We start from the raw sequence: 25608 nt of genomic DNA on the forward strand, positions 1-25608 counted from the left end.
ATTAAACGATTCTTACCTTGGTAAAAGACAAAGTTAAATTGTAATTTTATGAGTTGTGTAAACACTGAAGGGATTAAATGCCACACCCTCCCTCTCTTGTTAAGGGAGACCAATATGTAGCTATTATGGTTTACATATGTATATATTTCGTTGTATGTCATACTGATAAAACTTTACTTTGAAGACTGAAGTTCACACATGCGCAGCACAATCTCATTAATATTCATACATTAAATTAAAATTTCTCAACCTGTATTTGATTTACACTATAATTCTAAAGGTTTATTATAATTAGAATGCGAGCTTGGATTACTATATGGTGTGTGCTTTATTCAGTAAAGGTTTGTTTTTATATTAGTATTCTTAACAGCATTTATTTTGCAGTCCCCTAATTCAAGAGAAAAAATAGAATAGAATTCGAAGAATGAAATAATTTGATTATTATACAGAACTGCTAAGGACATGACAGAAAGAAAAAAATATATTAAACATAATAAATAATTATTGAGTAGAAAGAGTTAATTTTGTGTATATGTGTGAAGGTACTGACATTTTGTTGGACAATCAGGAAAATGTTTGTGAGACAATTTGAAACTGTTTTACTAGTGATTAGTTTGTTTTATAGTGTGTTCAAGTTAATTAAAGGTAAACAAATTTAAGTACTAGTAATTTATCTTCAACTTCGTACTTGTTTGGCTTTATAAACATTTTCAAAAGCGTCACTGATGAGTCTTATGTAGACGAAACGCGCGTCTGGCGTACTAACTTATAATCCTGGTACCTTTGATAACTATTATAAGATATGTAGAAAAATAAAAAAAATAAAAAATAATAATATTAACATATTTTTTTTTGCACATAGTACATGTCGTAGGTACAATTGAAGTATCATCAAACATGAACTATAATATTCAGTCATAACAATTGAGTTTAAGATTCATATTTTTTAATTAGTTTTTATTGAATTTAAGATGCATATTTTTCTAATTAGTTTTTATCGACTTTGAATTAGCTGTTCGTAACTACAAGTACTCTCAGATCTGTACTTAGTGTCTTTGTTGAGGTGATGTATACGTCCAGGTTCACACTGTGATTTTTTAGGTATACTTCTCTTATTGTCCACCTGATGAGAAAAGCGTCACTGATGAGTCTTTTGTAGACGAAACGCGCGTCTGGCGTATATACTCAATTTAGTCCTGATATCTATGATGAGTTTATTTACAACCTCTGGGTCGATGCCACTTCTGCTGGATTTTCCCGAGGGTATCACAAGCTCAGTAGTCAGCACTTTTAGTGCTGACATGAATTGTCATTGATATGGTTATATCTATAAATTTACTGTTTACAATTTTTTTAATTATTTGAAATAATAAGGCTTTTCTACTTCAGGCATAGATTACCTTGGCTGTTTTTGGCAAAACTTTTATGAATTTTGGTCCTCAATGCTCTTCAACTTCCTAATTTATTTGGCCTTTTTAACTTTTTTGAATTCGAGCGTCACTGATGAGTCTTTTGTACACGACACGCGCGTCTGGCGAATATACTAAATTGAGTCCTGGTTTCTATGATGAGTTTATTTACAACCACTTGGTCGATGCCACTGCTGGTAGAGATTTATTTCCCATAGGGTATCACAAGCCCAGAAGTCAGCAGTAAATGTGTGCATGTTTGGCTATGTTTGACTGTGCGTAAAAAAGCTCTCAAAAATATAAGGGCCTATAATTTGTAAACTGTATGGCTTTTGCGTGTTTTATCTACAAAACGCTCGTTAGTGACGTTCGATTCAAAATGTTAAAAGCGAAATAAATTACGATGTTGTATAGGTAGATTAACTGAAATGAATTGTATAAATATCTTTAAAAAAAATAGCTGGTTGCAAAATATATGTGAAAACAAGTTTGTTCTTGCTAAAACAAAAATATACAAAAGTGTATTTTAAATATCTTAGAACCTTAAGATTATTGCAACAAGACAATAAGAATGTTTGTTTTGAAATAAAACAATTTAAAGCTCTCTTCAAAGAGTTAAAAGTCATACCTGGTTATAAGAGTATTAAATTAGAAATAAGATCCAGTTCAGTTTGCTCTTAAACTTTGGTTTTTTGTATGTACTGATGAGTCTTATGTCGACGAAACGCGCGTCTTGCGTCCTAAATTATAATCCTGGTATAATAACTATTTATTACACTGGGTCGACGCCACTGCAGGTGGACGTTTCATCCCCGAGGGGTTGACATGAATATCAATAATGTGGTCATTTTCATAATTATTTCCTGTTTACAAAACTTTGACTTTTTCGAAAAACTAAGGATTTTCTTATCCCAGGCATAGATTACCTTTGCTGTATTTTGCACATTTTTTGGGAATTTTCAATCCTCAATGCCCTTCAACTTTGTACTTGTTTGGCTTTATAAATATTTTGAAATGAGCGTCACTGATGAGTCTTATGTAGACGAAACGCGCGTCTTGCGTTCTTAACTATAATCCTGGTACCTTTACCTTAACCGTATTTTGGCACAAAATTTTTAAATTTTGGGTTCTCAATTCTCTTCAACTGTAGTTGTTTGGTTTATAACTATTTTAATCTCAGCGTCAGGCGTACTTAATAATAATCCTGATACTTTGATAATTATTGTCACGTAATTATTTCTTAAAACTTCTAGTCGCACGTTACAGTGACAAAACCTGGGGTCTGTCATGCTCGGAAAAGTTGTGATGATATAGAAGCATTGCCATCAACTTCATTTTGCTCAGGACATGGGAACGACAAAGAATGTTTAGGTTAGTACAGGACATGGGAACAACAAAGAATGTTAAGTAAGTATATGGGAAGGGAAAGACAAAGAATGTTAAGGTTAGTATAGGAGATGACAACGAGAAAGAATTCTAGGTTAGAATAGGAGATGGGAAGACAAGGAGAGTTTAGGAAAGTATAGGAGATGCGAACGACAAAGAATGTTTAGGTTAGTGTTCGAGATGGGAACGAAAAATAATGTTTAGGTTAATATAGGAGACCGAAACAACAGAGAATGTTTTGGTTAGTATAGGGGATGTGAACGACAAAGAATGTTAAGGCTGGTATAGGAGATGGAACGACAAAGAATGTTATAGTAAGTATAGGGGATGGAAACAGCAGGGAATGTTATGATTAGTATAGGGGATGGCAACGACAGAGAATGTTGAGTTTAGTATGGGGGATGTCAAGGACAAAAAATGTTAAGGTTAGTATAAGAAAAGGCAACGACAAAGAATGTTTTGGTTAGTATAGGGGATGACACTGACAAGGAATGTTAAGGTTAGTAAAGGAAATGGCAACGAAAAAGAATGTTAAGGTTAGTATAAGAGATGGCAACGACAACGAATGTTAAGGTTAGTATAGGGGATGGCAACGACAAAGATAATAAGGTAAGTATAGGAAATGGCAACGACAAAGAATGTTAAGGTTAGTATAGGGGATGGCAACGAAAAAGAATGTTAAGGTTAGTATAGGGGATGGCACCTACAAGGAATGTTAAGGTTAGTAAAGGAAATGGCAACGAAAAAGAATGTTAAGGTTAGTATAAGAGATGGCAACGACAAAAAATGTTAAGGTTAGTATAAAGGATGGCAACGACAAAGATAATAAGGTAAGTATAGGAAATGGCAACGACAAAGAATGTTAAGGTTAGTATAGGAGATGGCAACGACAAAAAATGTTGAGGTTAGTATAAGGGATGGCAACGACAAAAAATGTTAAGGTTAGTAAAGGAAATGGCAACGACAAAGAATGTCAAGGTTAGTATTGGGGATTGCAATAAAAAAGAATGTTAAGGTAAGTACAGGAGATGGCAACGACAAGAAAGTTAAGGTTAGTATAGGAGATGGGAACGACAAAGAATGTTCGGGTTAGTTTAGAAGGTGGGAATGACAAAGAATGTTAAGGTTAGTATAGAGATGGCAACGACAGAGAATGTTAAGGTTAGTATAGGGGATGTCAACGACAAAGAATGTTAAGGTTAGTATAGGGGATGGCAACGACAAAGAATGTTTAGGAAAGTATAGGAGATTGGAACGACAGGGGATGTTAAGGTAAGTATAGGGGATTGGAACGACAGGGGATGTTAAGGTTAGTATAGGGGATGTCAACGACAAAGAATGTTATGGTTAGTATAGGGGATGGCAACGACAAAGAATGTTTAGGAAAGTATAGGAGATTGGAACGACAGGGGATGTTAAGGTTAGTATAGGGGATGGGAACGACAAAGAATGTTAAGGTAAGTATAGGGGATGGGAACGACAAAGAATGTTTTGGTTATACAAAATGATGAATCTTATCATAAATTAAGGAATGTATCTCCCTCATGCAAAGCTCTGATTCCTTTAACGGATTTGGCTATACTTTTTAAACTTTTGGATTATAGGAGATGGCAACGACAAAGAATGTTAAGGTTAGTATAAGGGATGGCAACGACAAAGAATGTTGAGGTAAGTATAGGAAATGGCAACGACAAAAAATGTTAAGGTTAGTTTAGGAGATGGGAACGACAAAGAATGTTTAGGTTAGTATAGGAGATGGGAACCACAAGGAGTGTTTAGGTTAGTATAGGAGATGGCAACGACAAAGAATGGTTAGGTTAGTATAGGGGATGGCAACGACAAAGAATGTTAAGGTTAGTATGAGAGATGGCAACGACAAAGATGGTTGAAGTTAGTATAAAGGATGTAATGTGATTATGGGCATATGTCAACGAAATAGTAACCCTACAACAAATAACCAAAAGACATCGAGAGGGCAATCAATCAGTGAAAAAACAAGAAAAATGGCATCAAATGATTACAGAAAATGAAAAGCACAAATAAAAAACTCAAAAGAAATGAAGATTATATATTAGTTTCTCACCTCATCGAATAAACTCCTTTCTGTTACTGCAAGTTCAAGATTGACATAAACTGTATGCATTAAATATATAAGTGAAACAGATTCCATCGTGTGTTAGAAGTACCGAAACAGTGTGACAAACTATTATTATGTTTGTGATATCTTTAAATGGAACGAGGGGTGCGAAGATCAAACAATTTGAACACTTACTCACAAATATAGACGAACTAAGCGATATTGATTGTTGCGTGGAAGAATTGAATAAACTTTCGAAAGATATTGTCGAGCAATACACAAAGTCAGAAGTGAAATACAAAAAACATTGTGACTCCTGCCCTACAAGTAGTAAAACACGTGACCAAAAAGATGATAAACCGTGGTTTACAGACGGAACTTGACACTTCTATTAGATATTTAAAACGTGATAAATCCACTGGATATGACAATATTATGAACGAATATATATTAACGAGCAGAAACTTTATCAAACCAGTATTATGTAAACTGTTTAACCGTATATTGAGTGAAGGCGATTTTCAAGAAATATGGGTAAACAACATTATAATACCAGTTTTTTTTAAAAAGGACCAGTGGACGACCCTGGCAACTATCGTGGTATTTCTCTCGTATCACATGTGGGTAAACTGTTCACATCAATTATTAACACCAGGCTTACCAAATGGAGCGAAAAACACAATATAATAACCGATGCACAGTTTGGATTTAAACCGGGTTATGGAACAACTGACGCCATCTTCGCACTCCATTCTCTAATTTCTAAGTCTTTACGTAGTGGAAAACGATTTTATTGTTGTTTCATAGACTATAAAAAAAGCATTTGATAGTGTGTCTCATTTCAAATTGTGGTTAAGATTAATAAGATGTGGTATAAGTGGAAACTTATTAACTGTTATTAAATCTATGTATGCCAAAATTAAATGTTGTATTAAACTGGAAGGAAATTTTTCAAATTTCTTCCAAAGTAATGTTGGTTTGATGCAAAGAGAATCATTATCTCCTTTTTTATATTCTTTGTATATTAATGACATTGAAAATGAACTTTTAAGCCAAGGTTGTCAGTCATATGAGTTAAAGATGCTCAATTTATATTTGCTAATGTATGCAGATGATACAGTTCTTTTTAGTGAAACTGTTGATGGTTTACAAAAGATGATAGACAGTGTAGACATATATTCTAGAGAGTATGATTTGGATATTAACTTGTCTAAAACAAAAATTGTTGTGTTTAGAAATAGAGGCCTCGTTAAAGAGACTGAAAATGGTACTTAAATGGTGTTGATATTGAATTATGTGATGAATTTACATATCTTGGTCTACTTTTTAAATACAATGGTAACTTTGTACATACACAGAAAATGTTAGCAAATCAGGGTAGAAAAGCATTGTTTAGTTTATATAGTAAAATATATGATGATCGTTTTAACAATGGAACTATGTTATCTCTTTTTGACACATATGTATCTAGTATATTAAATTATAGTTTTGAAGTCTGGGGACATCACAAAGCCGAAAATATTGAGAAAGTTCACTTAAGTTTTTTAAAACGTATATTGAAAGTCAAAACAACTACTGTTAATTATATGGTATATAGTGAATTAGGTAGATATCCATTGTACATCGAGAGATATTGCAGAATGCTTAGATATTGGTGTAAAGTATTGAAAACAGATAACTGTATTTTACAATCTTGCTACCAAGAAATGTTAGAAAGATCAATATTAAAACCTTGTGACAAACAAAATTGGGCATGTGAAATAAGAAACATATTATTTCGTTATGGTTGTCAAGATGTATGGTTACACCAAAATGTTATTAATGTTGATCATTTTTTGCTAGAAATTGTTAATAGAATGAAAGGTAGTTTTGTCAGTGAAATGAATGCTTTTTTCAATGAGTCATCAAAGTGTAATTTTTATAGATATATACACGATCCAGATACTCTACAATTTTACCTACAAAAACCTGTAAACTATGTGTTTAAGCCATATATTAGTAGATATAGATTGTCTGCACACTGCCTTAACATTGAAACAGGTAGATTTTGTAATATTGAAAGAGAAAACAGATTATGTAATAGGTGTGATAAAAACATGATTGAAGATGAATACCATTATATTTTAGTATGTGAGAAATATTCTGATATAAGGAAAACATATATAAAACCATTTTATTGGAAAAAACCATCTAGTTACAAACTTGTACAATTATTGTCTGTTCATAATATATAAGAGCTTAACAATCTAGGTAAATATCTTTATTTAGCTGATAAGATTCGTTATTCATAAGATTATACTTATATTTCATTATTTATATTATTTGTCGTCATTCTCCGCCATTGATACAAACTGTATGTAATCATAAAACATGTATGTAATTATTCACTGATGCTATTATATTTGAATATGTAAATTCTATAAGCTGTATTGCTTCTGAATAAAAGACTATTATTATTATTATTATACGGAAAATTGATTAACAATTATTTTCACATTATCGGCTACAAATTTCAAAATTTATGTTAAAATATAAAAATATAAACGTTTAAATAACAACTCTGGTTCTTTAATATGCGAGTACCTCACTTATTAACATTTAAAACATTGCACCTCATTTACTTTGCTGAAATCTCTAAGATAGTCTATAAAGGTAGAAAGGGTGTGTTCTTCAATTTTGTTTTAAAAATACTAGAAAACAATCGGTCTTTAAAAAAATATGCAAATTTTGAGAGAAGTAGGTTATTAATTTGTTAGAATTTTATTTCAATTTAAAAACTATCATGTTTTAACATTTCTATGGTTGTAGTTTACGAAAAACATAATAGTTTGGTTTATTCATTTTCTAATTTTGACACATAAAGGGAAACAACTCAAATGTAAGGGCAGATAATTCCGATAAAGTTTGTTTTACAAAAGAATGAGTTAGGAATTTACCTGTTTTAAGCATTTAACAAGAAAACATGTCCAGTGGCCTCATTTTTTTTTTCTTTTTCTTATCTGAAAGCTTATTGTTTGAGCTATCTCTCTTATTTCATCTCAAAATTTATAGTGTAGTTTTTCTTTTATGGCAAAAAAGTGTTTTCCATGCAAAGTCTGTCAATTGTGCACAACTTGTTGCGTGAAAATAAGTCTTGTGACCTATTCTTTTTATTTATATTTTTTTAAAAGCATGATATATACTATATTTTGGCAAATTATTAAAAAAAAATGTATGGATTATAATTTAGACCCCCTTACTACCCTTCACGTAATAAAAGTAATAATTTGTCTAAACAGGAACTGAGAAATGTTGTCCTTCCGACTGTGGGATATGGATTTGCAGAGAACCGATCCCGGTAAGTGGTTGTAAAAGTATGATAACAAATTCATTATTTCAGTTTTTATAATCAACTCATTTGATTATGTCATTTAAAATCTAAAAAATTAAAGAAAATCTTATATAAGATAGAATAGTCCACTTAATAAACTATATCTTACCCTGTTTACGAAATGATATTCCCTATGCATCGTTTGTGCTAAGTTTTGAATGGACTTTCTATTTTTTTCGACCAATTTGATTCACTCTTAGAATATGCTCGAGCCACATTAAGACATTAATCTATGCTAGCTATTATTTGGAGTATGGATGCTTGAAAAATATTTTATTTGCTCGAGCTTAACAGCCAATCTTTTTGTTGATGTTGCATGGCGACGTTTCCGTTCATTTTACTTTTTCCAGTGAATAGTTCATCTGTTGATGTATACTGTATATTTTTGAAATATATCTTCCTTTGTTGAAAGACATGCATAATGTTTAATCATAAATAACAAATTGTTAAGTCTCTAACAATATATATATATATATATAAGTACGTCTGCGTCAGTGACAACTCTACAACAGATGTATCCATCGGATCGCCATTAAAGATGGTGACACATGGCTGTGTACATAATGTATATACAACTCGTCTAAACATCAACCCAACAATGATAGATCTGTAAATTTGCTTATATATATAAAAATTGCGGTTTTTATCCAACGCAATCATAGGTTTGAACGTAGTTTTCAATCTAGACTCGTTTATATTTTTTGTTTGGGCATGTATCATATTTTCCCTCCGGTTTATATGATCCGTTCATCCTACATTGTCTCTTAAAATTCAAGAGTCAATCTTAAATTGAGAGTAAATTATATGGCCTTCCAAATACCGTTTCGATCCCTAACATCACTGAAGAGACATATGTTGTCGAAATCGCGATCTGGTGTACTAAAGAAATATTGACACCGAATGTTTGTGGCACAACATCGTAGCCACAGGTTTACAATTTTTTTTTTCTGTGACGTATTAAATTTATATTCAGATCCATTTTGTTACATCTTGTGATCAATTTTATTTGGCAATCGTCAATGGCAGTCAGCAGGGTTAAAGAACATCAGTTGTTCGACCTGTTAGTCAAATGCGTTTTGTTTAAATATACTTTTTCACTTTTTTGGTCTTTTGGAAAATGTTGTTTGTGCTGTTTTTAGACCCTTCTACAACGAAATTTGTTTGACATGCAGACGTATAAAAATTGCGGTTTTTATCCAACGCAATCATAGGTTTGAACGTAGTTTTCAATTTAGACTCGTTTATATATATATATATATACAGCCATGTATCACCATCACTGGAAAGGTAACACACGGCCACTGAAAGCTTTATTTTTGTGAAGCCCAGGTGGTCATGTGGTCTAACGGGACGGCTACAGTGCAGGCGATTTGGTGTCACGATATCTCAGTAGCATGGGTTCGAATCCCGGCGAGGGAAGAACCAACAAAAATTGCGAAAGCAAATTTACAGATCTAACATTGTTGGATTGATGTTAAGACGAGTTGTATATACACAATGTACACAGCCATGTATCACCATCATTGCTGGTGATCCGAAGGATAAATCTGTTGTGGAGTTGTCACTGACTCAGACGTACTTGTAAATATAATTATTTTCTGTGACTGTATCTTACATTAATTTGTAGGATCCTTTACTATAGATAATTGAGCTGGTCTGTAACAATAACATCTCCATGCCTCATATAGCATGTAATGTAGTACGACGCTAGATTAAAACTGACGAGGAAAGGTAACACACGTCCACCGAAAGCTTCATTTTTTGTGAAGCCCAGATGGTCGTGTGGTCTAGCAGGACGGCTGCAGTGCAGGCGATTTAGTCTCACGATATCTTAGTACGTGGGTTCGAATCCCGGCGAGGGAAGAACAATTTCGCAAATTTACAGTTATAACATTGTTGGGTTGATGTTTAGACGAGTTATATATATAAATATGTTAAAACTTGTGACACAAGAAGAAGGCCATTTAATAACAACATTTTCGTTTTATAACACCTTATATCAGGACGGTTGTGCAAATCTTAAGACTGTTATATATATATATATACATATGAGAGAGAGAGAGAGTATATATATACATATGAGAGAGAGAGAGAGAGAGAGAGAGTAAATAGGTAACAAAAAACAAACTCTGATTTACTGAAACAAACTGAAATGGACATGTTTTCTTGTTCATTCGTTTTCGATGCGTTTTGTTTTTTTATTTTGCCATGTGATTATGGACTTTCCAAATTGATTTTCCTCTGAGTTCAGTATTTTTGTGATTTTACTTTTTTATACGTTTCAGGAACCAAGATCAGCTTGCCGTGAGCCACCCACCTCAAACTGTTATCAACACACCTCGTATTGTAATTCTGATCTTCATTGTGCTTATGGTACGTAGCCAGTGTAGTTTCACATGTGACAATTACATTAGCATTTAATAAGTCAAATTAAGGTGCATCTGTAATATTTTCAAAGGCATAGCCCTAGATAAAGAAATTTCAAAAATGATTTATTTTTTAGAAAATGTAGAGGATTTTGCAATGCACATTTTTCATTCCTCCAGAAGGTGCCAAAATAAATTTAGTTGGGAAACAGGTTTGAGAACTTCCCGGCAGGTAATAATTGAAGTGAGCTGTATTGATTGACATAGACCATAAATACCTGACAATAATTTGTGATTTAACCTGTGTACCTGAGTGGACCATATCAAAGAAAACTCGACAGTTTATTGATTTAATCATCCTCTGCAGGGACGAAAAAAGCGCACGGCAAAATCCAGCTCAATAATAAATTTTCTAAATCAAACAATGCATTTTATTTTATATGGATTAGACCGTTGGTTTTCCCGTTTGAAAAGTTTTACACTAGTAATTTTGGTGCCCTTTATAGCTTGTTGTTCGGTGTGAGCCAAGGCTCCGTGTTGAAGGCCGTACTTTAACCTATAATGGTTTAATTTTTAAATTGTTATTTGGATGGAGAGTTGTCTCATTGGCACTCACACCACATCTTCCTATATCTATTTAAATTCAATTTATCTCGGGCATGCTATGCAGTAATACTTTTCCATATGCTCAGGCTTGGGTGTACTCAGAGTAAATTTTGAGGTGAAAATACGGCCATTTAAGCCAAAGTGTCCACATGAACCTAAGAACTATGAATGGTTTGTTTACGTTTGTAGTAGTCAGTCTTTTGTAATAGTAGTACTTTCAGTGTTATTCAATTTATACTGTTCTTACAATTGAACCAATGTAAATGAAACTATATCATAATCTTAACCAGCATGTGCAGATTTGCAATCGGGGTATAGCATCTTCAAGATGGCTGCCGATGCCATGGGAACTGAAAATTTTTCAAAAAGATTCAATCTTTTCAAAGTGCTTCAATCTTTTTAAAACTTTACAAAAATGTTAAATCGCATGGGTAGATGTGCTCTTTGGCTTTGGAAATTAAACAAATGGCTGCCGTTGCCCTGGTAATAGGGGAAAGGTACCAATCGTTATTGTTGGCAATTACAAATTTAGTTTATTATACTTTTGCAAGAATATATAAGTTTTCGATATATTTATCCATACATGTGTATAGTCGAAAATTGTTCAAAGGACGAAGTAATGACGGTCATAAAAATACAACTTCAATGTATGTTTTAAGTTATTAAATGTATGAAGCCACAAAATTGTGATCAAAATACATAATCAAAAATAATACAGAAGGGGGGAAAACATGAATAAAAATTTTCAGATCACTTCACACTAAACACTAAGATACCGATTATTTCTGTTAGGGGGAAATTTAGGGGAGCACGATAATTTGTCCTCTAATTTCTTTTAAATATTCACAAGAAACACACTACTTTGCCCTTTCCGTTTCTACAATTTCCAAAACTATTTTTACAGAGATTTTAAATGAAGCAATTTGTTGATAATAATATTCCTCACCTTTCAAAAAATTTAATTAAAATTCCTGTTATCAAAAGTTGTTACTTCCTTAAAATTTCCAAGCTCAGAAACGACAATAAATTATGACCTAACATGTCGTTGATTTTAAATTAAACATGTGATTTTAGCATAATTTACCTTCGTTTAGGTTTAATATGTTGTGATATTGCTTGCAAAGCAGACTGTAGTCTTCCAGTAAGTATTATCCTCTTATCTTCATCACGTCTCCCGAAATTTTAAGTTGGACTTTTGATACTTAATTGACGTTTGATTTTAGTTAGATTCGAATTTTATAATATACAAGTGGAACAAACATGTGAATAACGCAACACTCAGATATCAAAGAACCCACGATTAACTAAAGTGACGTTCCTCTGAATTGATGGAAAGGTAAACAGATCATTACTGAACATCTGAAGGAAATTATCTAAGCAAGTTACATATTTTTGAGGATACACGTCTTTCTATACGTATATTACAAAAGTGCGCTTCATTCATTCGGTTCGTGTTCTTTATTCTTTAGTTTTCTATGTTTTGTCATGTGTACTATTGTTTTTCTGTTTGTCTTTTTCATTTTTAGCCATGGCGTTGTCAGTTTGTTTTAGATTTATGAGTTTGACTGTCCCTTTGGTTTCTTTCGTCCCTCTTTTATAATGTATATTAGTTTCATCAATCAGTTTGGAATGATGTTGAATATAAGTATGTTATCTATTTTTGTCATTAACATAAACCCAACATGCAATATTAATGTGCCTTATAGGTTTATTGTCTGAAAGCTGCCGACTTATTTTTCTTTCGTCATTTTTAAATTTCTGCATTTGTTTTAACTAATGCATGAATAGTTGTTTGATTAGTGGCTTTGTCTTGTGATTGCTTAAACCAATGACAATGAATATCAAAATGCATTACTGATTCATCCATTTTCAAAAGTATACTATTGAATATCCTTTTAAATATGTTTTTATTTTTCAGACGTACCTAGACAAAATAGCGTCCAGATGGACTGGGAAAGGGTAGTTTTTGTCTGATTCTATTGTAAATTATAACTTGAAACAAACGAACAAGCTGTTTGTTTTCAATGACATGTTTGTCAAAAATTTGTAAATCGACACAAAAACTCATACAAAACATACGAGTAAAAAGAATGAATAAAAAATACTGAACTCAAACGAAAATTCAATTCGGACATTTGCCAATTAAAATAACAAAATTAAAAGCGCAAACTCACAAAACGAATTTACTATGTGAATTTTTTATTTGTTTTATGCTTTATATTAGTTTTTATGTTGTTCCTAAAAACTAAATGTCTGACTCCGACTACATATTTTGCTTTAACACCAAAAATAATAAAAACAGAATATGTGTTTCCAAATTGAGAAAGGGTCTGGAAAATGTTCATGTTGCCCTCCCCCACACCACCACCAATCCCCCACCCAGAATATCAAATGGTCGTCCCCTAAGGTAAGTTTGCAATATGTCATTATCATTTATACAACTATTGGTATACTGTTCGGGACAACCCCCTGTCTACGATATTAAGAATATAAAATGCATAGTCAAGGCGATTCATTCAAGTGAACCATATATAAAAAAGAAGATATGGTATGATTGCCAATGAGACAACTATCCACAAAAGACCAAAATGACATAGACATTAACAATTATAGATAACCGTACGGCCTTCAACAATGAGTAAAGCCCATACCTCATAGTCAGCTATAAAAGGCCCCGATAAAACAATGTAAAACAATTCAAACGAGAAAACTAACGGCCTTATTTATGTTAAAAAAAATGTGTCATGTTTTATGCTAGAACATTGCTTGTAGCCGGATTCTAAAATGCCATTTTACAAAAAGATATCCAACACACCTTTGTTCCTGCTGTTACACTGTTCTTCATTTGTCTGTTATCTATACACTGAGTGCTTATTGGACAATCAGCAAAAAAGAAAATTCCAAGTTCTTGAACATGTATAAATGAGATCAGGACTCAAAGGTTTTGATCTTCCAATCTCGAGTTGATCATGATACCATCAGATTTCCGATTTGAATCAGTGTTTAAGCCAGAATACATTATATCATTTAATGGACGACTATGACTAGAAAGTGACTGTATGGAACTATGAGACATTAACCTATGTGATGTTCTGAATCATTGTTAGTATAACCTGTTGTATTCGATTTAGAAAGTTGCATGCTAAATAACCTGTCGCACTCGAATAGTTCTTTCATAGTTTGATAATATATATCTTTTGTCATTTTGTTGGTTCCTTTTGAAATTCAATTTCATTGCGCCTTTCATTGCTGACTTCACAACGTGTTTGTTATTTCTTCATTCAAATCGTCGTGGTTTCCTATGTGTATCCACCTGTATACAACTTTTCGCCGCCGGTGTCAACAATTCTCTGCCAGTTTCGACTTTCCTCGGCCAGTGTCAGCTTTCCTTTTATTACCAAACATTAAACATGGTAGACTCACTTCTTATGCTGCTTCAAATGTCCAACTCATTCCCGTTTGTCGGGTTACGTGAAAAGATATTCTTGTATGTTTATCGTTATTGCAAATTCAGTGAAAGTCGATCCCTTACTTTAATCTGTTACATTTTAGTATTTAATTCAGTATCCGCATGTATTGGTTTTATTTACCAAACCTGTTTTATTCGTCTATCAATAACATTATTTCTATTTATGTTGTCCATCCAAGATATATTTAGTAGGGACCCTGTGGGATTTTTATAGGAGTATTTCGTAATTAATATCAATGTATTATTTGAATGTACCATATGGCAGAAGAAATTTAACGTACATAGTTTCAGAAAATTATTTGACCTTTGACCCCTAGCACGTGTCGGAATTTGATGACAATACAATTTTTTTCTGCCAAAATTTCTTCATCCCGATTATCCTTCATGCCAACTGAATATACATGTACAAAAACTGTAAAAATGTTGATAACTTGGATACAATGTCTTTAAAAGTAGTTTTTCTGTTTACTAAAGCTTATGTTGTCGTTATTAGCTTTTTCAAATGATTATAAAAGGAAATAAACAGAGATAATAGTATTTAGATTGTGAAACTGGAAAAAATAAATTTGACTAAAACTGAACATATTTAGCAGGACAATTTTTATTTTATTACTTAAAGTTTGTTTATGATTGTAACTGATTTGGTGGAAATGACAAAACAAATAAGCATTTAAAACTGGAGAACATAAAAGAGAAAAGGGGGAGGAAAAAAAAAGGGGGGGGGGGGTCGGACCACTTTTTTTAACTTCAGATTTCGGAAACGAAGTATATCAATCATCATAGGGATTTTTGGATTTAATGTAATTAATTCTGGATTTATGTGTATATACGTCCAGTAAATCAGGGTTTTCATTCATCGGGTATTCGTATTGTTATAAAAGTAACTCTCCCAAAGCTTCTGACGTTAATCCCCAAAAATGTGTTTGATTTTGGCGTTACACAATCTTCTTTCAAAGCACTCCACAAAGTTATATACAGAATAATGTCAGTTACTGTTCGCCATGCATGCAGGGGCGGATCCAGTAATTTTAAAAAGATGGGTTCCCAAACTAGGACAAGGGAGGGCGTGAGGATTCCAACTATATGTCCCCATTTAAATGCATTAAATGCAAAAAGTGGGGGGTTTCAACCCCCAGAATCCTCCGCTTGGATCCGTCACTGCGGTGATCAACGATAACACAGAGCTAAATAGACTTTATATATATATAAAAATATTTGGCACTCATACCACATCATCCTATATATCTATTGACATTGTATCCTGGCTGCACACTAGTTCAACAAAAGTTGCAGAGTTATGAAGAGTTATAACGTGTATAATGCACTATCAAATAACCGACGAACATTTTTTACCTTTTTTTTTTTAGCTCGAACTGGAAAACTTATTTACGATACAGGGAATCTGCACAACAGACACTCAGACTGGTTGCTTTGAACAGTTCACATTCATCAATCAATGTATTTTCCAAAAATATAAAAACATGTAATTTTATCGGGATTTTGAGATGAGATATTGTCAAATAAGGCCCTGGAAATCGAGATGGACAAAAGTAAACTCGGAATTTAGGAATTGTACCCCTCTGAACCCCAACCCATCATAATGGAGCAGGTCTTATAGCAGTGCAAAAGGAAAGAATTTAATATAAATGCAATTTTGAATGGTTTTATATTAGTCATATTTTAGGGCCTTTTAAAGAAGAAGGGCGAAAAATACCAGAGGAACATTCAAAGATAAACAGACAAACAATCGTAATCATGGCACAACATAAAAAACTAAAGAATAAGCAACACGAACACCATCAAAAACTTGGGGTCTCAGGTGCTCCGGAAAAGTAAGAATACTGTGTGGCACGTGTGGCACTCATCGTGTTGCTCATGCTATAACAAATCCAGCGAATAGTACAATTCTGTAGGTCACATTCATTAAAGGGATTGAAGCTTACTGTTCAGTGTCAGCCTACTTCAGCTCCGTGTTAAAGACAGTACTAAGATCTATAATGGTTTTTCTTTTTTGCAAATTGTGACTTGAATGGAAGGTTGTTTCATTGGCACTCATACAACATCTTCTTATATTATCCACATAGATCGTGAATGCCATGTTAGCCACCAAAAGATTAAATCATAATAAAAGATCAAGAATAAAATTAATGCTTTATTTTGGGTTTTTTTACGTTGGCTTTATATAACAAGTACAAAGACAAAAAAAATTTCAAAATGTTCTTAATTAAGTCTGAATAAAAAAAAATCCTTCATCAAACACCATCAAACAGCTAGTTCCATCTTATTGCTCAGCAGTTGTTTCACAGCCTGAAAGTATAAAATAGTAGAAATATAAAACCATTTGTTCTATACCTATATAAACTCTTTTTCATTTTATAATATGAAAAAAAAAGAAAGAAAGGAGAATCTTCCTTGTAAAGAATATGAGATCGGTTGATGAATGCCCAGTGGCAAGTATTTCATTATAGTCAGGAGGATCAAAGATATAGATTGGTTAACTAATGCCCAGTCACAAATATTTCATTATATTCAGGATGATCAAAGATATAGATTGGTTAATTAATCCCAGTGGCAAATATTTCATTATGTTCAGGAGGATCAAAGATATAGATTGGTTGATTAATGTCAAGTGGCAAATATTTCATTATGTTCAGGAGGATCAAAGATATAGATTGGTTGATTAATGTCAAGTGGCAAATATTTCATTATATTCAGGAGGATTCAAAACAAATATATGAAATACTGTTTAGATCTGATGAATACAAAATTTAAAAACAATGTCCAGTATAGTTTTCTGTAGTTGCAAACTGATATGATGTAACTTTGTCAATATGACAATGTATTTAATTAACCTACTTTCATAAAAAGGTTTAAATACCAAAAATATTTCAGACATTTAAAAATCCTATTTACATGTACCTTGTAGAATTATGATTTTTTTTGCTTATATGCCTGGCTTAAACCATGTGTGGTTGAGTACATGCTGATGTTATGTTGTCAATTGGCCTGAGGTTTGCTTGTTAGAGAACAACAACATGGCTGGCATGAGTCATTGCAAGGATTTTTTTTAATTCCGAAAGCAAATCAGTTTCAATCTAATGCATTATAATTAAACTAAGTCTCCATCCCCACTGGTCGTTTCTGCGTATTTATACACCCAACACAGTCAGAAGACACCTCACTCTCTATAGTGGGTTTTAATACTAATGGAACGATTGAAATCAAGGTAATTTAAACTTATTGAGAGGAGAAATAAAGTTTGTGTCATGCATATTTTTAATTTACATATGTGCAATTTCTTTGATTTGATCCTTTACAAATGTTCTTTAAATTAAATGTATTTACAGGAAAGGTTGCTGCTTTTAATTAATAAGTTTGTAATTTTGATGGTCACTGTTGTACTTCAAATATAAATCTATGCAACAGAGGTATCTAATGATTACCAGCAATTGCCATTGTAAACTTGGTCACATTTATTTATCAATAATTTATCATACTCAAATATATTGAGACATATTATATATTTTTTCAATAAATTATGGATATCAAATGGCAGCAAAAGGACTTAAGATCCAGCTAAAATATTAAACACCGCCACATTCTGTACCTGTCCCAAGTCAGGAGCCTGTTATTCAGTATAGTTGTCGTTTGTCTATGACATACATGTTTGAATGTGTTCATTTTGTACACTAATTAGGTCGTTAGTTTTCTCGTTTAATTACATTGTCTTTTCAATGCCCTTTATAGCTTTCTATGCCGCGGTACATGATTTGCTCATTATTGAAGGCTACACAGTGACCTATAGTTTTTAATTTCTGTGTCTCTTAACTTAGTGGGGAGAGTTGTCTCATTGGCAATCATACCACATCTTCCTTTTTATAATAAACATTTTTACAATATTTGAACTAAAAATCAAATAAAAAAAATCATTCTATTAATAATTAAAGGGCCCTTCGGTACATATTAATTACAAACAAGAAAATAATAATAAAAAAAAAATACTACTTAATATTAAATTGTTATTTGACAATTTACATAATTATATTCTTTTCTCTGATTTGCCTAGCAAATATTGAAATAATATAAACATTACGCCTTCTGTCATCTATTATATAATGCAGTTCATTGGGAATTATATTATGGCAGTTAAAAAATATATGGAACTATATAGCTTTAATTGTCCTGCCGACTCTGAATGAAGCTACTTTTATTTATTATCCCGCATAGTGCCTCAATAGTTTTACCTGGAAAGGGAATTAACCCATATCTCTGAATTAAAAACCAACAGAAATTCTACACTGTCGATAATAGTTATCCTCGAGTGATTGCGAGCGAGTGATTATCAGTGTGAAGAGTATAAAATACTATAGTTTTCTTCGTGAAGAAATTGAAACACAGTATTAAATAGAAAATAATTGTTAATCACCGATATCAAAGTTGTAAAATAGGAAGATACTTCTACGGAGCGCCGATTTTATAATTCCAATGAGAAAATATTTCATGTGGTTTGTAACGTCGTGAACGTTCACGGCTATCTTTTTTCTCCTTTTCTTAGACGAAACATACCATCTTTACCAGGGTCGCGCCTTGCTCATGTAGAACAGATCAACACATATCCAACATGATTTTACGGAGAAAATATTCTAGATTTTGGAAAAGTATGGATCCCCCCGTTATTTTTAGAAATAACACTTATTTTTGGCAAAAACATTAAAAAAATATCGTTAATATCAATAATTTCTTACCTTCTTCTACAATTTTACTCGAGATACTTACAAAATCAGATTCCTGGTTTATTTCTGCATTTGTGTGTCAATTTTCGTTGTCTGTTTACCTTTCTATAAATAGCGCGAGGAACGGAAAGGGTTAGCATTTGTCTGTCTCGATAGCTGAAAACTGACGTTTACGGCAACTCTTACCGTAGTTCAAAGATTTACTGCAAGCTAATATACACGTTGAAATATAAGATTATTACTGAATTAAAAAGCGCAGATACTGTAGTTTCTCAAGTTATTTTTATTTATTTTTTACAGTGAGGGAAAAGTTGTTTATTTCGCAGTTACAAAAACGATGCAAATGCGAAAAATGCATTGCGGCAGATATAGGTTTTTTAACGTGACGTTCCTACAGAGTCCCTATATTTAGTATGTAAACCTTCCTTCGTATATGGCATAAAAACACATAGTTTTTATGCACATTAAAACGATGAATTACTTACAATTACATTATGAGCATGAGGTGTGGATGGTACAGCAAACCGCACAAATGTTTAATTATGCGGTCGCATGGTCGTATGATTTACAAATAACAACAATAAGGCCGTGTTTGTTCTAATACTTAATTTACGTAAAAAGAAACATCTGTTTAATAACGAAGAAATTAGAAGACGAAAACGAAAAAACAACCAGTATCAGACAGTTGGGAATATAATTTATAACACACTTAGTAACGTTTATATATCCATAGCAATGCGTATTTCTTGATAGTCTTTATGTCTGTATTTCTTTTGTAGCCGATATTTTTGAATTCTGAATGTATGTACCATTTTTTGTTATTCTCTATAGTAAGTCACTGTTCTCTATCTTTTTTTTTATTGTCTATTTTAAGATATTGTATTAACACAGGCCTTATGTCGTATAGTAACGTCATCACAATACCTGCTACATAAAAAAAACACCTTCAACATTAATATTCAAATATAAAACTAAACTTTCTCATTGTGTATTTGTGTGCCATGATATTCGACAGGTTTAATACTATAATGCGGTCTTGGATTATTATATTGTGTGTTATTTATCCAGTAAAGGTTTGTTTAGATATTATTATTCTAAACAGCATTCATTAGAATAAAAATGAAATTGATGAATGCGGTTCTTAAATTTGATATATGCACTTTTGTGCTTCCTTTTAACATATGTTTTGTTTTGTTTTTGAATTAATTAAGATAATAAAACAATGTTAAATGCTGTACAACTAGTTTTGACATTTTACCTATCGTGTCTGTATGTTTTGTTCACGCATCATTGTCATTATAATAGAATTTGAAGCGACTGTCATACAAGTGAGAGGTTTCACAAGCTGTATGACCAGTTTCAGTCCAATATTTTCTAAAGAAGAAAATGCCTTAACCAAGTCAGGAATATAATAGTTGTTATCCATTTGTTTGCTGTATTTTAGTTTTTAATTTGGTCATTTGATTAAGGACTTTCCGTTTTGAATGTCCTTAGAGTACAGTATTCTTGAGGTTTGTTTTTTTTTTTTGTTTTTTTTTTGGCAGTCACCGATTTCAAAAGAAACAATGAAAAAGAAATCGACTGCAACTCTGACCTTCCTAGTTATGTTGCAAAGACTAGTGGAAACATCTATACATTAGCACGTTCGTGTAGAGTTTAGATTGCAAATTAGTGTATATGTGATTTTTTTTAGTTGCATGCATTATTTTATACCATATTAATTTTTGAAATTTACAGAGAAAACGTAATTACAATTATGGCATTGACATTTGTTTTATTTATTTTTATTACGTAACATTGAAATAGATAATGTTTATTTATATTGTTTATATAAGAACATTTTACTTCATTAAGTAATGAATCATAACTTTTTATGTGGAACTATAACGATTTTAAAAAGTGGGACAATGAATAATAAACTGTATATATATGCATGTTTGGTTATATTTGACTGTACTTTTTAACAGATATTTGGGGTCTATAATTTGTACGCTTTCGTCTACAAAACACTCGTAAATTTGTACAGTTTCGTCTACAAAACACTCGTAAATGACGTTCGATTCAAAATTTCATAAAATAAAATAAATTTAGATGTTGAATGCGTTTAGATTAAAATGAAATGTTTATAAAATAAGCTGTATGATTGTAAATATCTTCCCAAAAAAATATCTGGTTACAAAATGCAAATGCAAACAGTGTGGTGTCACTAAAAGGAACAAATATATACAAAAGTGTCCTTCAAACATCCGCGACTCTGTAGGTTATTAAATAATCTGAAGAAAATGTTTGTTTCGATAAACAAAACTTAAAGTCCTCTTTCAAGAGTTGAAAGCATCTAAACATGTCTATAAGAGTTTTAAACTAGAGACATGTTCGAGTTGATTTTGTTAAATATGTATGATAATTTATTAAAACTTATAGTCACAGAGTACCGTGACAAAGCCTGGTGTCTGTCATGCTTTCAAGAGTTGTAAAGATAATGAAGCATTGCCATCAACTTCTTTTTGCACCGGATCTGGGAAAGACGAAGAATGTTTAGGCAAGTACAATAACTCTTACTCAATCAAAACTGATATCATTGTGAAATAAATGTGATGCTGGTTAAATATAAATGAAATAGCTACTCTACGACACGTATAACCAAAACAAATCGAAAGAGCGTAATAAAACAAGTTTTCACAGAAAAAACAAGAAAAATTGTATCAACGCATGAAATTAAAGGAAATGCAAAAAAAGCTAACCGAAGCAATAAAGTTTCTTACCTCAATTTTAGTGCAATGCCTTCAACACGGAACAAGCACTGCAAGTTCACGATTGAAACACATTGTATACATGATATCTAAAGTTAAACGGATTATAAATAGTGTGTTAAAAGTACCGAAACAGTGTACCAAACTATCCTGAAAATTGATAAACAAATTAATGTGAAGTTGTTGGCCTCAACTTTTGAAAATTAATGTTCACATTTAAATGCAAATGTTTCAAGTACAACGCTTGTTCATAGATACATGTGAGTCCCTCATCAATTTAACAATTTTAACATTGCACTTCCATTATGATAAACCTCTACAATGCTCTATTTACACTATAAAATCATCGTCTATACATAACCTCTTTCACAGGAAGTGAGAAATGTTGTCCTTCCGAATGTGGACGCTGGATTTGCACAGAACCGATTCAGGTAAGTGGTTGTAAAAGTTTATTTACAAATTCCTAATTTCAGTTTTTGTAATCAACTCATTTGATTTTTTCATTTAAACATCCTCGATTTGAGCTAGAAAACTTACACACTCAAACGAAACTTTATATCAGATAGAACAGGTCATTAAAAACAATGACTTACGCTTTTTACAAATGATATTCCATATTCATTTTGTGTGCTAAGTTTTAAATGCCAGTAAAATCAGAAAATATACTGCATTTGATGTGTAAATGTGTAATTGCTGTTGCTGTTGATCTTATCGTATTTATCAAATTTTGATAATGCGCCATTCAAAGGCTTTGAAACATGTGTCATGCGAACGGAAAACTTTTTAATCACAGTGCGTATTTGTATAATTTACTAAACATGCTCAACGTTATTAGACACATAGATATAATGTGAGGGTACCCACATTGTACCTACTTTGGCAGTTTTGTCACCTTCGTTTATTCATGATCCAGACAAGAGTTTATATTCTATGTTTACTTTGTAGATGTATCATTATTTATTATATGTTTCCGCGAATTTGATTTTTAATTAAAATTAAATCATAAACGATCTATTAATCTGTAATGCGAATTCCCTAAATTGATTCCATGCTTACATTCACAAACTTAAAAATCGACACAGAAAATTAAAGACTAGGCACCACGAGCCCTATCAAAAACTGGGGGGGATCTCAGGTGCTCCGGAAGGGTAAAAGACTGACTAATGTGCGGCATATTTTCAAAATGTATATGCCCTGAATAGTTTGAACTTTATATACTAAAATTAATTCTTTACTACAATTACCTCCATATTTGGAGCTCCTAAGAAATAAAATTTAAGCGCGTCCATGTTTTTATACTGGTTAAAATCTAAAGTGATGTCTCTATGAGATGAAACACAAAGATCATAAATGTGAAACAGTGCGTTTACCAATAAACATATCTATGAATATAATATATCTCCCTAATAATGGCGTGGTTAGAGAAACAGTTGTATTTACAAAGTATAACATAAAGAGATACCAAATAGCTAACAACAAATGTGATATATACGTTTCAGGAACCAAGATCAGCTTGTCGTAAGCCACCCTCCTCAAACTGTTCTCACCACACCTCAGTGTGTAATTCTGATATGCAATGTGCGTATGGTAAGTAGCTAGTATACTTTTACATGTAACACGTCAGATTAAAACATGTTTAGTTTGATTGGAGAAACTAGTTTGTTGTTACAGTAGTACTGTTATTCTCTATTCATTTCATGCTATCTTACAATAGAGTTGATATTAGTCTCTTCTACTTTCGCAAGAATATAGAAGAGCGCAAAGTTCTTTATATTTGTATCCACAGAGACGGAAATCGTTCAAACGATGATGTAATGATGGTCATAAAAATACAACTTATGTTTTAAGTAATTAAAGGTATGTGGCTACAAAATTGTGATCAAAATGGATAATAAAAAAAATACAGAAGGGAGAAAAACATGAATAAAAATGAAAAAAAAATCTTCAGATCACTTCACACTAAACACTTTACCGATTTTTTGTGTCAGGAGGAAATTTAGGGGTGCACGATAATTTGTCTTCTAATATCTTTTAAATATTCACAAAATACACAATCCTTTGTCCGTTCTGTTTCTACAATTTCCAAAACTATTTTTACAGAGATTTAAATAAAGCAATTTGTTTATGATAATAATCTCCACCTTTCAAAACATTAAATTAAAAATTCCTGTTATCAAAGTTGTTACTTCCTTAAAATTTACAAGCTGAGAAACGACAATAAGTTATGACTTAACATGTCGTTGATTTCAAATTATTCATGTGTTTGAACATTATTTACTTTTTTTAGGTTTAATATGATGTGATATTGCTTGCAGAGCAGACTGTAGTCTTCCAGTAAGTTTTATCCTGTTATCTTCCAAACATAAACTTTTTCCTATATTTCAAATTGGACCTTTGATACTTAATTATTTTCAGAATTCGTGTTTTGTGAATAGTGTCCTTATTTAAAAGTTGTTCAAGGTATTGTATATCCTTATTTGATTTGCAATTTAGTTGCATGACGTTTGATTTAATTTAGATTCGAATTTTATAATATTTTAAGTCGTAAAATACATACATGTAAATAACGCAATACTCTGATATCAAAGAACCCCCGATTAACCAAAGTGGAATTGATGTTGAACTGAATTGAGGAAAAGTAAAAGAAATCTTTACTTAACTTTTGAAGGAACTTATCTCAAGAAGTTACATGTACATTATTTTTTAGAATTCCAAGAATACACATCTTTCTATACGTTGATTGCGTATACTAGTATAACATTTTATCAGTTTGAGTGATGCTGATCATTAGCTTAACATATGGGATTTAGTTTTACACATGGGATTGAGTTTTACATATGGGATTTAGTTTTACACATTGGATTAAGTTTTACATATGGGAATTAGTTATATCATAAACATAAACCTTACATACAACGTTAATATGTGTTGTATAGGTTTCTTGTCTGAAAGCTACAGACTTGTTTTTCATTTTGTCGTTTTCAAATCATACCATTGTATATCCTATTATATATATTTTTGTTTTCACAATTTTTCAGACATACCTAAACAGAATGGCCTCCAGATGGTCTGGAAGAGGGTAGTGGTTGATATGAATTATTGCCTTGTTCTATTCTACATAATAAATTGGAACAAATAAACAAGCTGTTTGCTTTTAAATATATATTTATCGAAGGTTAAACTCTTTCAAAACATAAATAAAAGAGTAAAAAGTAAATTCACAAAAATACAGAATATAAAATTCAAACCGGATAGTCGCTAATCAAATGACAAAATCAATGACAAAAGCTCAAACACATTAAACGAACAGATAACAGCTGTCATATTCCTTACTCGGTAATAAAAGTAATTCATAGAAACACATTTTGTTCTATAAATTAAAAATGAAAGTGAAAAGGCAACAATCAATCAATCAATCGAGAGGTTTAAACAATAGCTAGAT

At 32.0% G+C, this 25608-nt stretch overlaps 1 protein-coding gene across 4 annotated transcripts; it reads left to right on the plus strand.

Moving 5' to 3' along the window:
* The first annotated feature begins 205 nt into the window (after positions 1-205).
* On the plus strand, positions 206-23788 carry LOC134719112 (whey acidic protein-like). 4 transcript variants are annotated; one of them, XR_010107508.1, is made up of 9 exons: positions 206-341; positions 2663-2780; positions 8151-8209; positions 10528-10615; positions 12309-12355; positions 13133-14316; positions 21838-21959; positions 22543-22597; positions 23666-23788. XR_010107508.1 is itself a non-coding variant. In XM_063582081.1 (6 exons), exons 1-6 carry the CDS (start codon positions 297-299, stop codon positions 13175-13177), a joined length of 402 nt encoding a protein of 133 aa, XP_063438151.1. In that variant the 5' UTR covers positions 206-296; the 3' UTR covers positions 13178-14733. The 4 variants fall into 4 exon arrangements, 3 of the variants coding, with proteins under 3 accessions (XP_063438151.1, XP_063438153.1, XP_063438152.1); XM_063582081.1 differs by lacking the exons at positions 21838-21959; positions 22543-22597; positions 23666-23788 and having other exon boundaries at positions 13133-14733; XM_063582083.1 differs by lacking the exons at positions 206-341; positions 2663-2780; positions 8151-8209; ... (1 more) ...; positions 12309-12355; positions 13133-14316 and adding an exon at positions 20281-20489 and having other exon boundaries at positions 21844-21959; positions 23666-23776.
* Positions 23789-25608: the final 1820 nt, after the last annotated feature.

The sequence above is a fragment of the Mytilus trossulus genome, chromosome 5, assembly GCF_036588685.1.
Source record: "Mytilus trossulus isolate FHL-02 chromosome 5, PNRI_Mtr1.1.1.hap1, whole genome shotgun sequence".
NCBI lineage: Eukaryota > Metazoa > Mollusca > Bivalvia > Mytilida > Mytilidae > Mytilus > Mytilus trossulus.

Bases quoted from the DNA above. Each gene is read 5' to 3' on its own strand.
- LOC134719112 (XM_063582081.1), top strand. From the start codon at position 297: ATGCGAGCTTGGATTACTATATGGTGTGTGCTTTATTCAGTAAAG. The intron at 2,781-8,150 runs GTTAGTACAGGA...TTGTCTAAACAG, and splicing joins GAACGACAAAGAATGTTTAG to GAACTGAGAAATGTTGTCCT. The intron at 12,356-13,132 runs GTAAGTATTATC...TTTATTTTTCAG, and splicing joins AAGCAGACTGTAGTCTTCCA to ACGTACCTAGACAAAATAGC.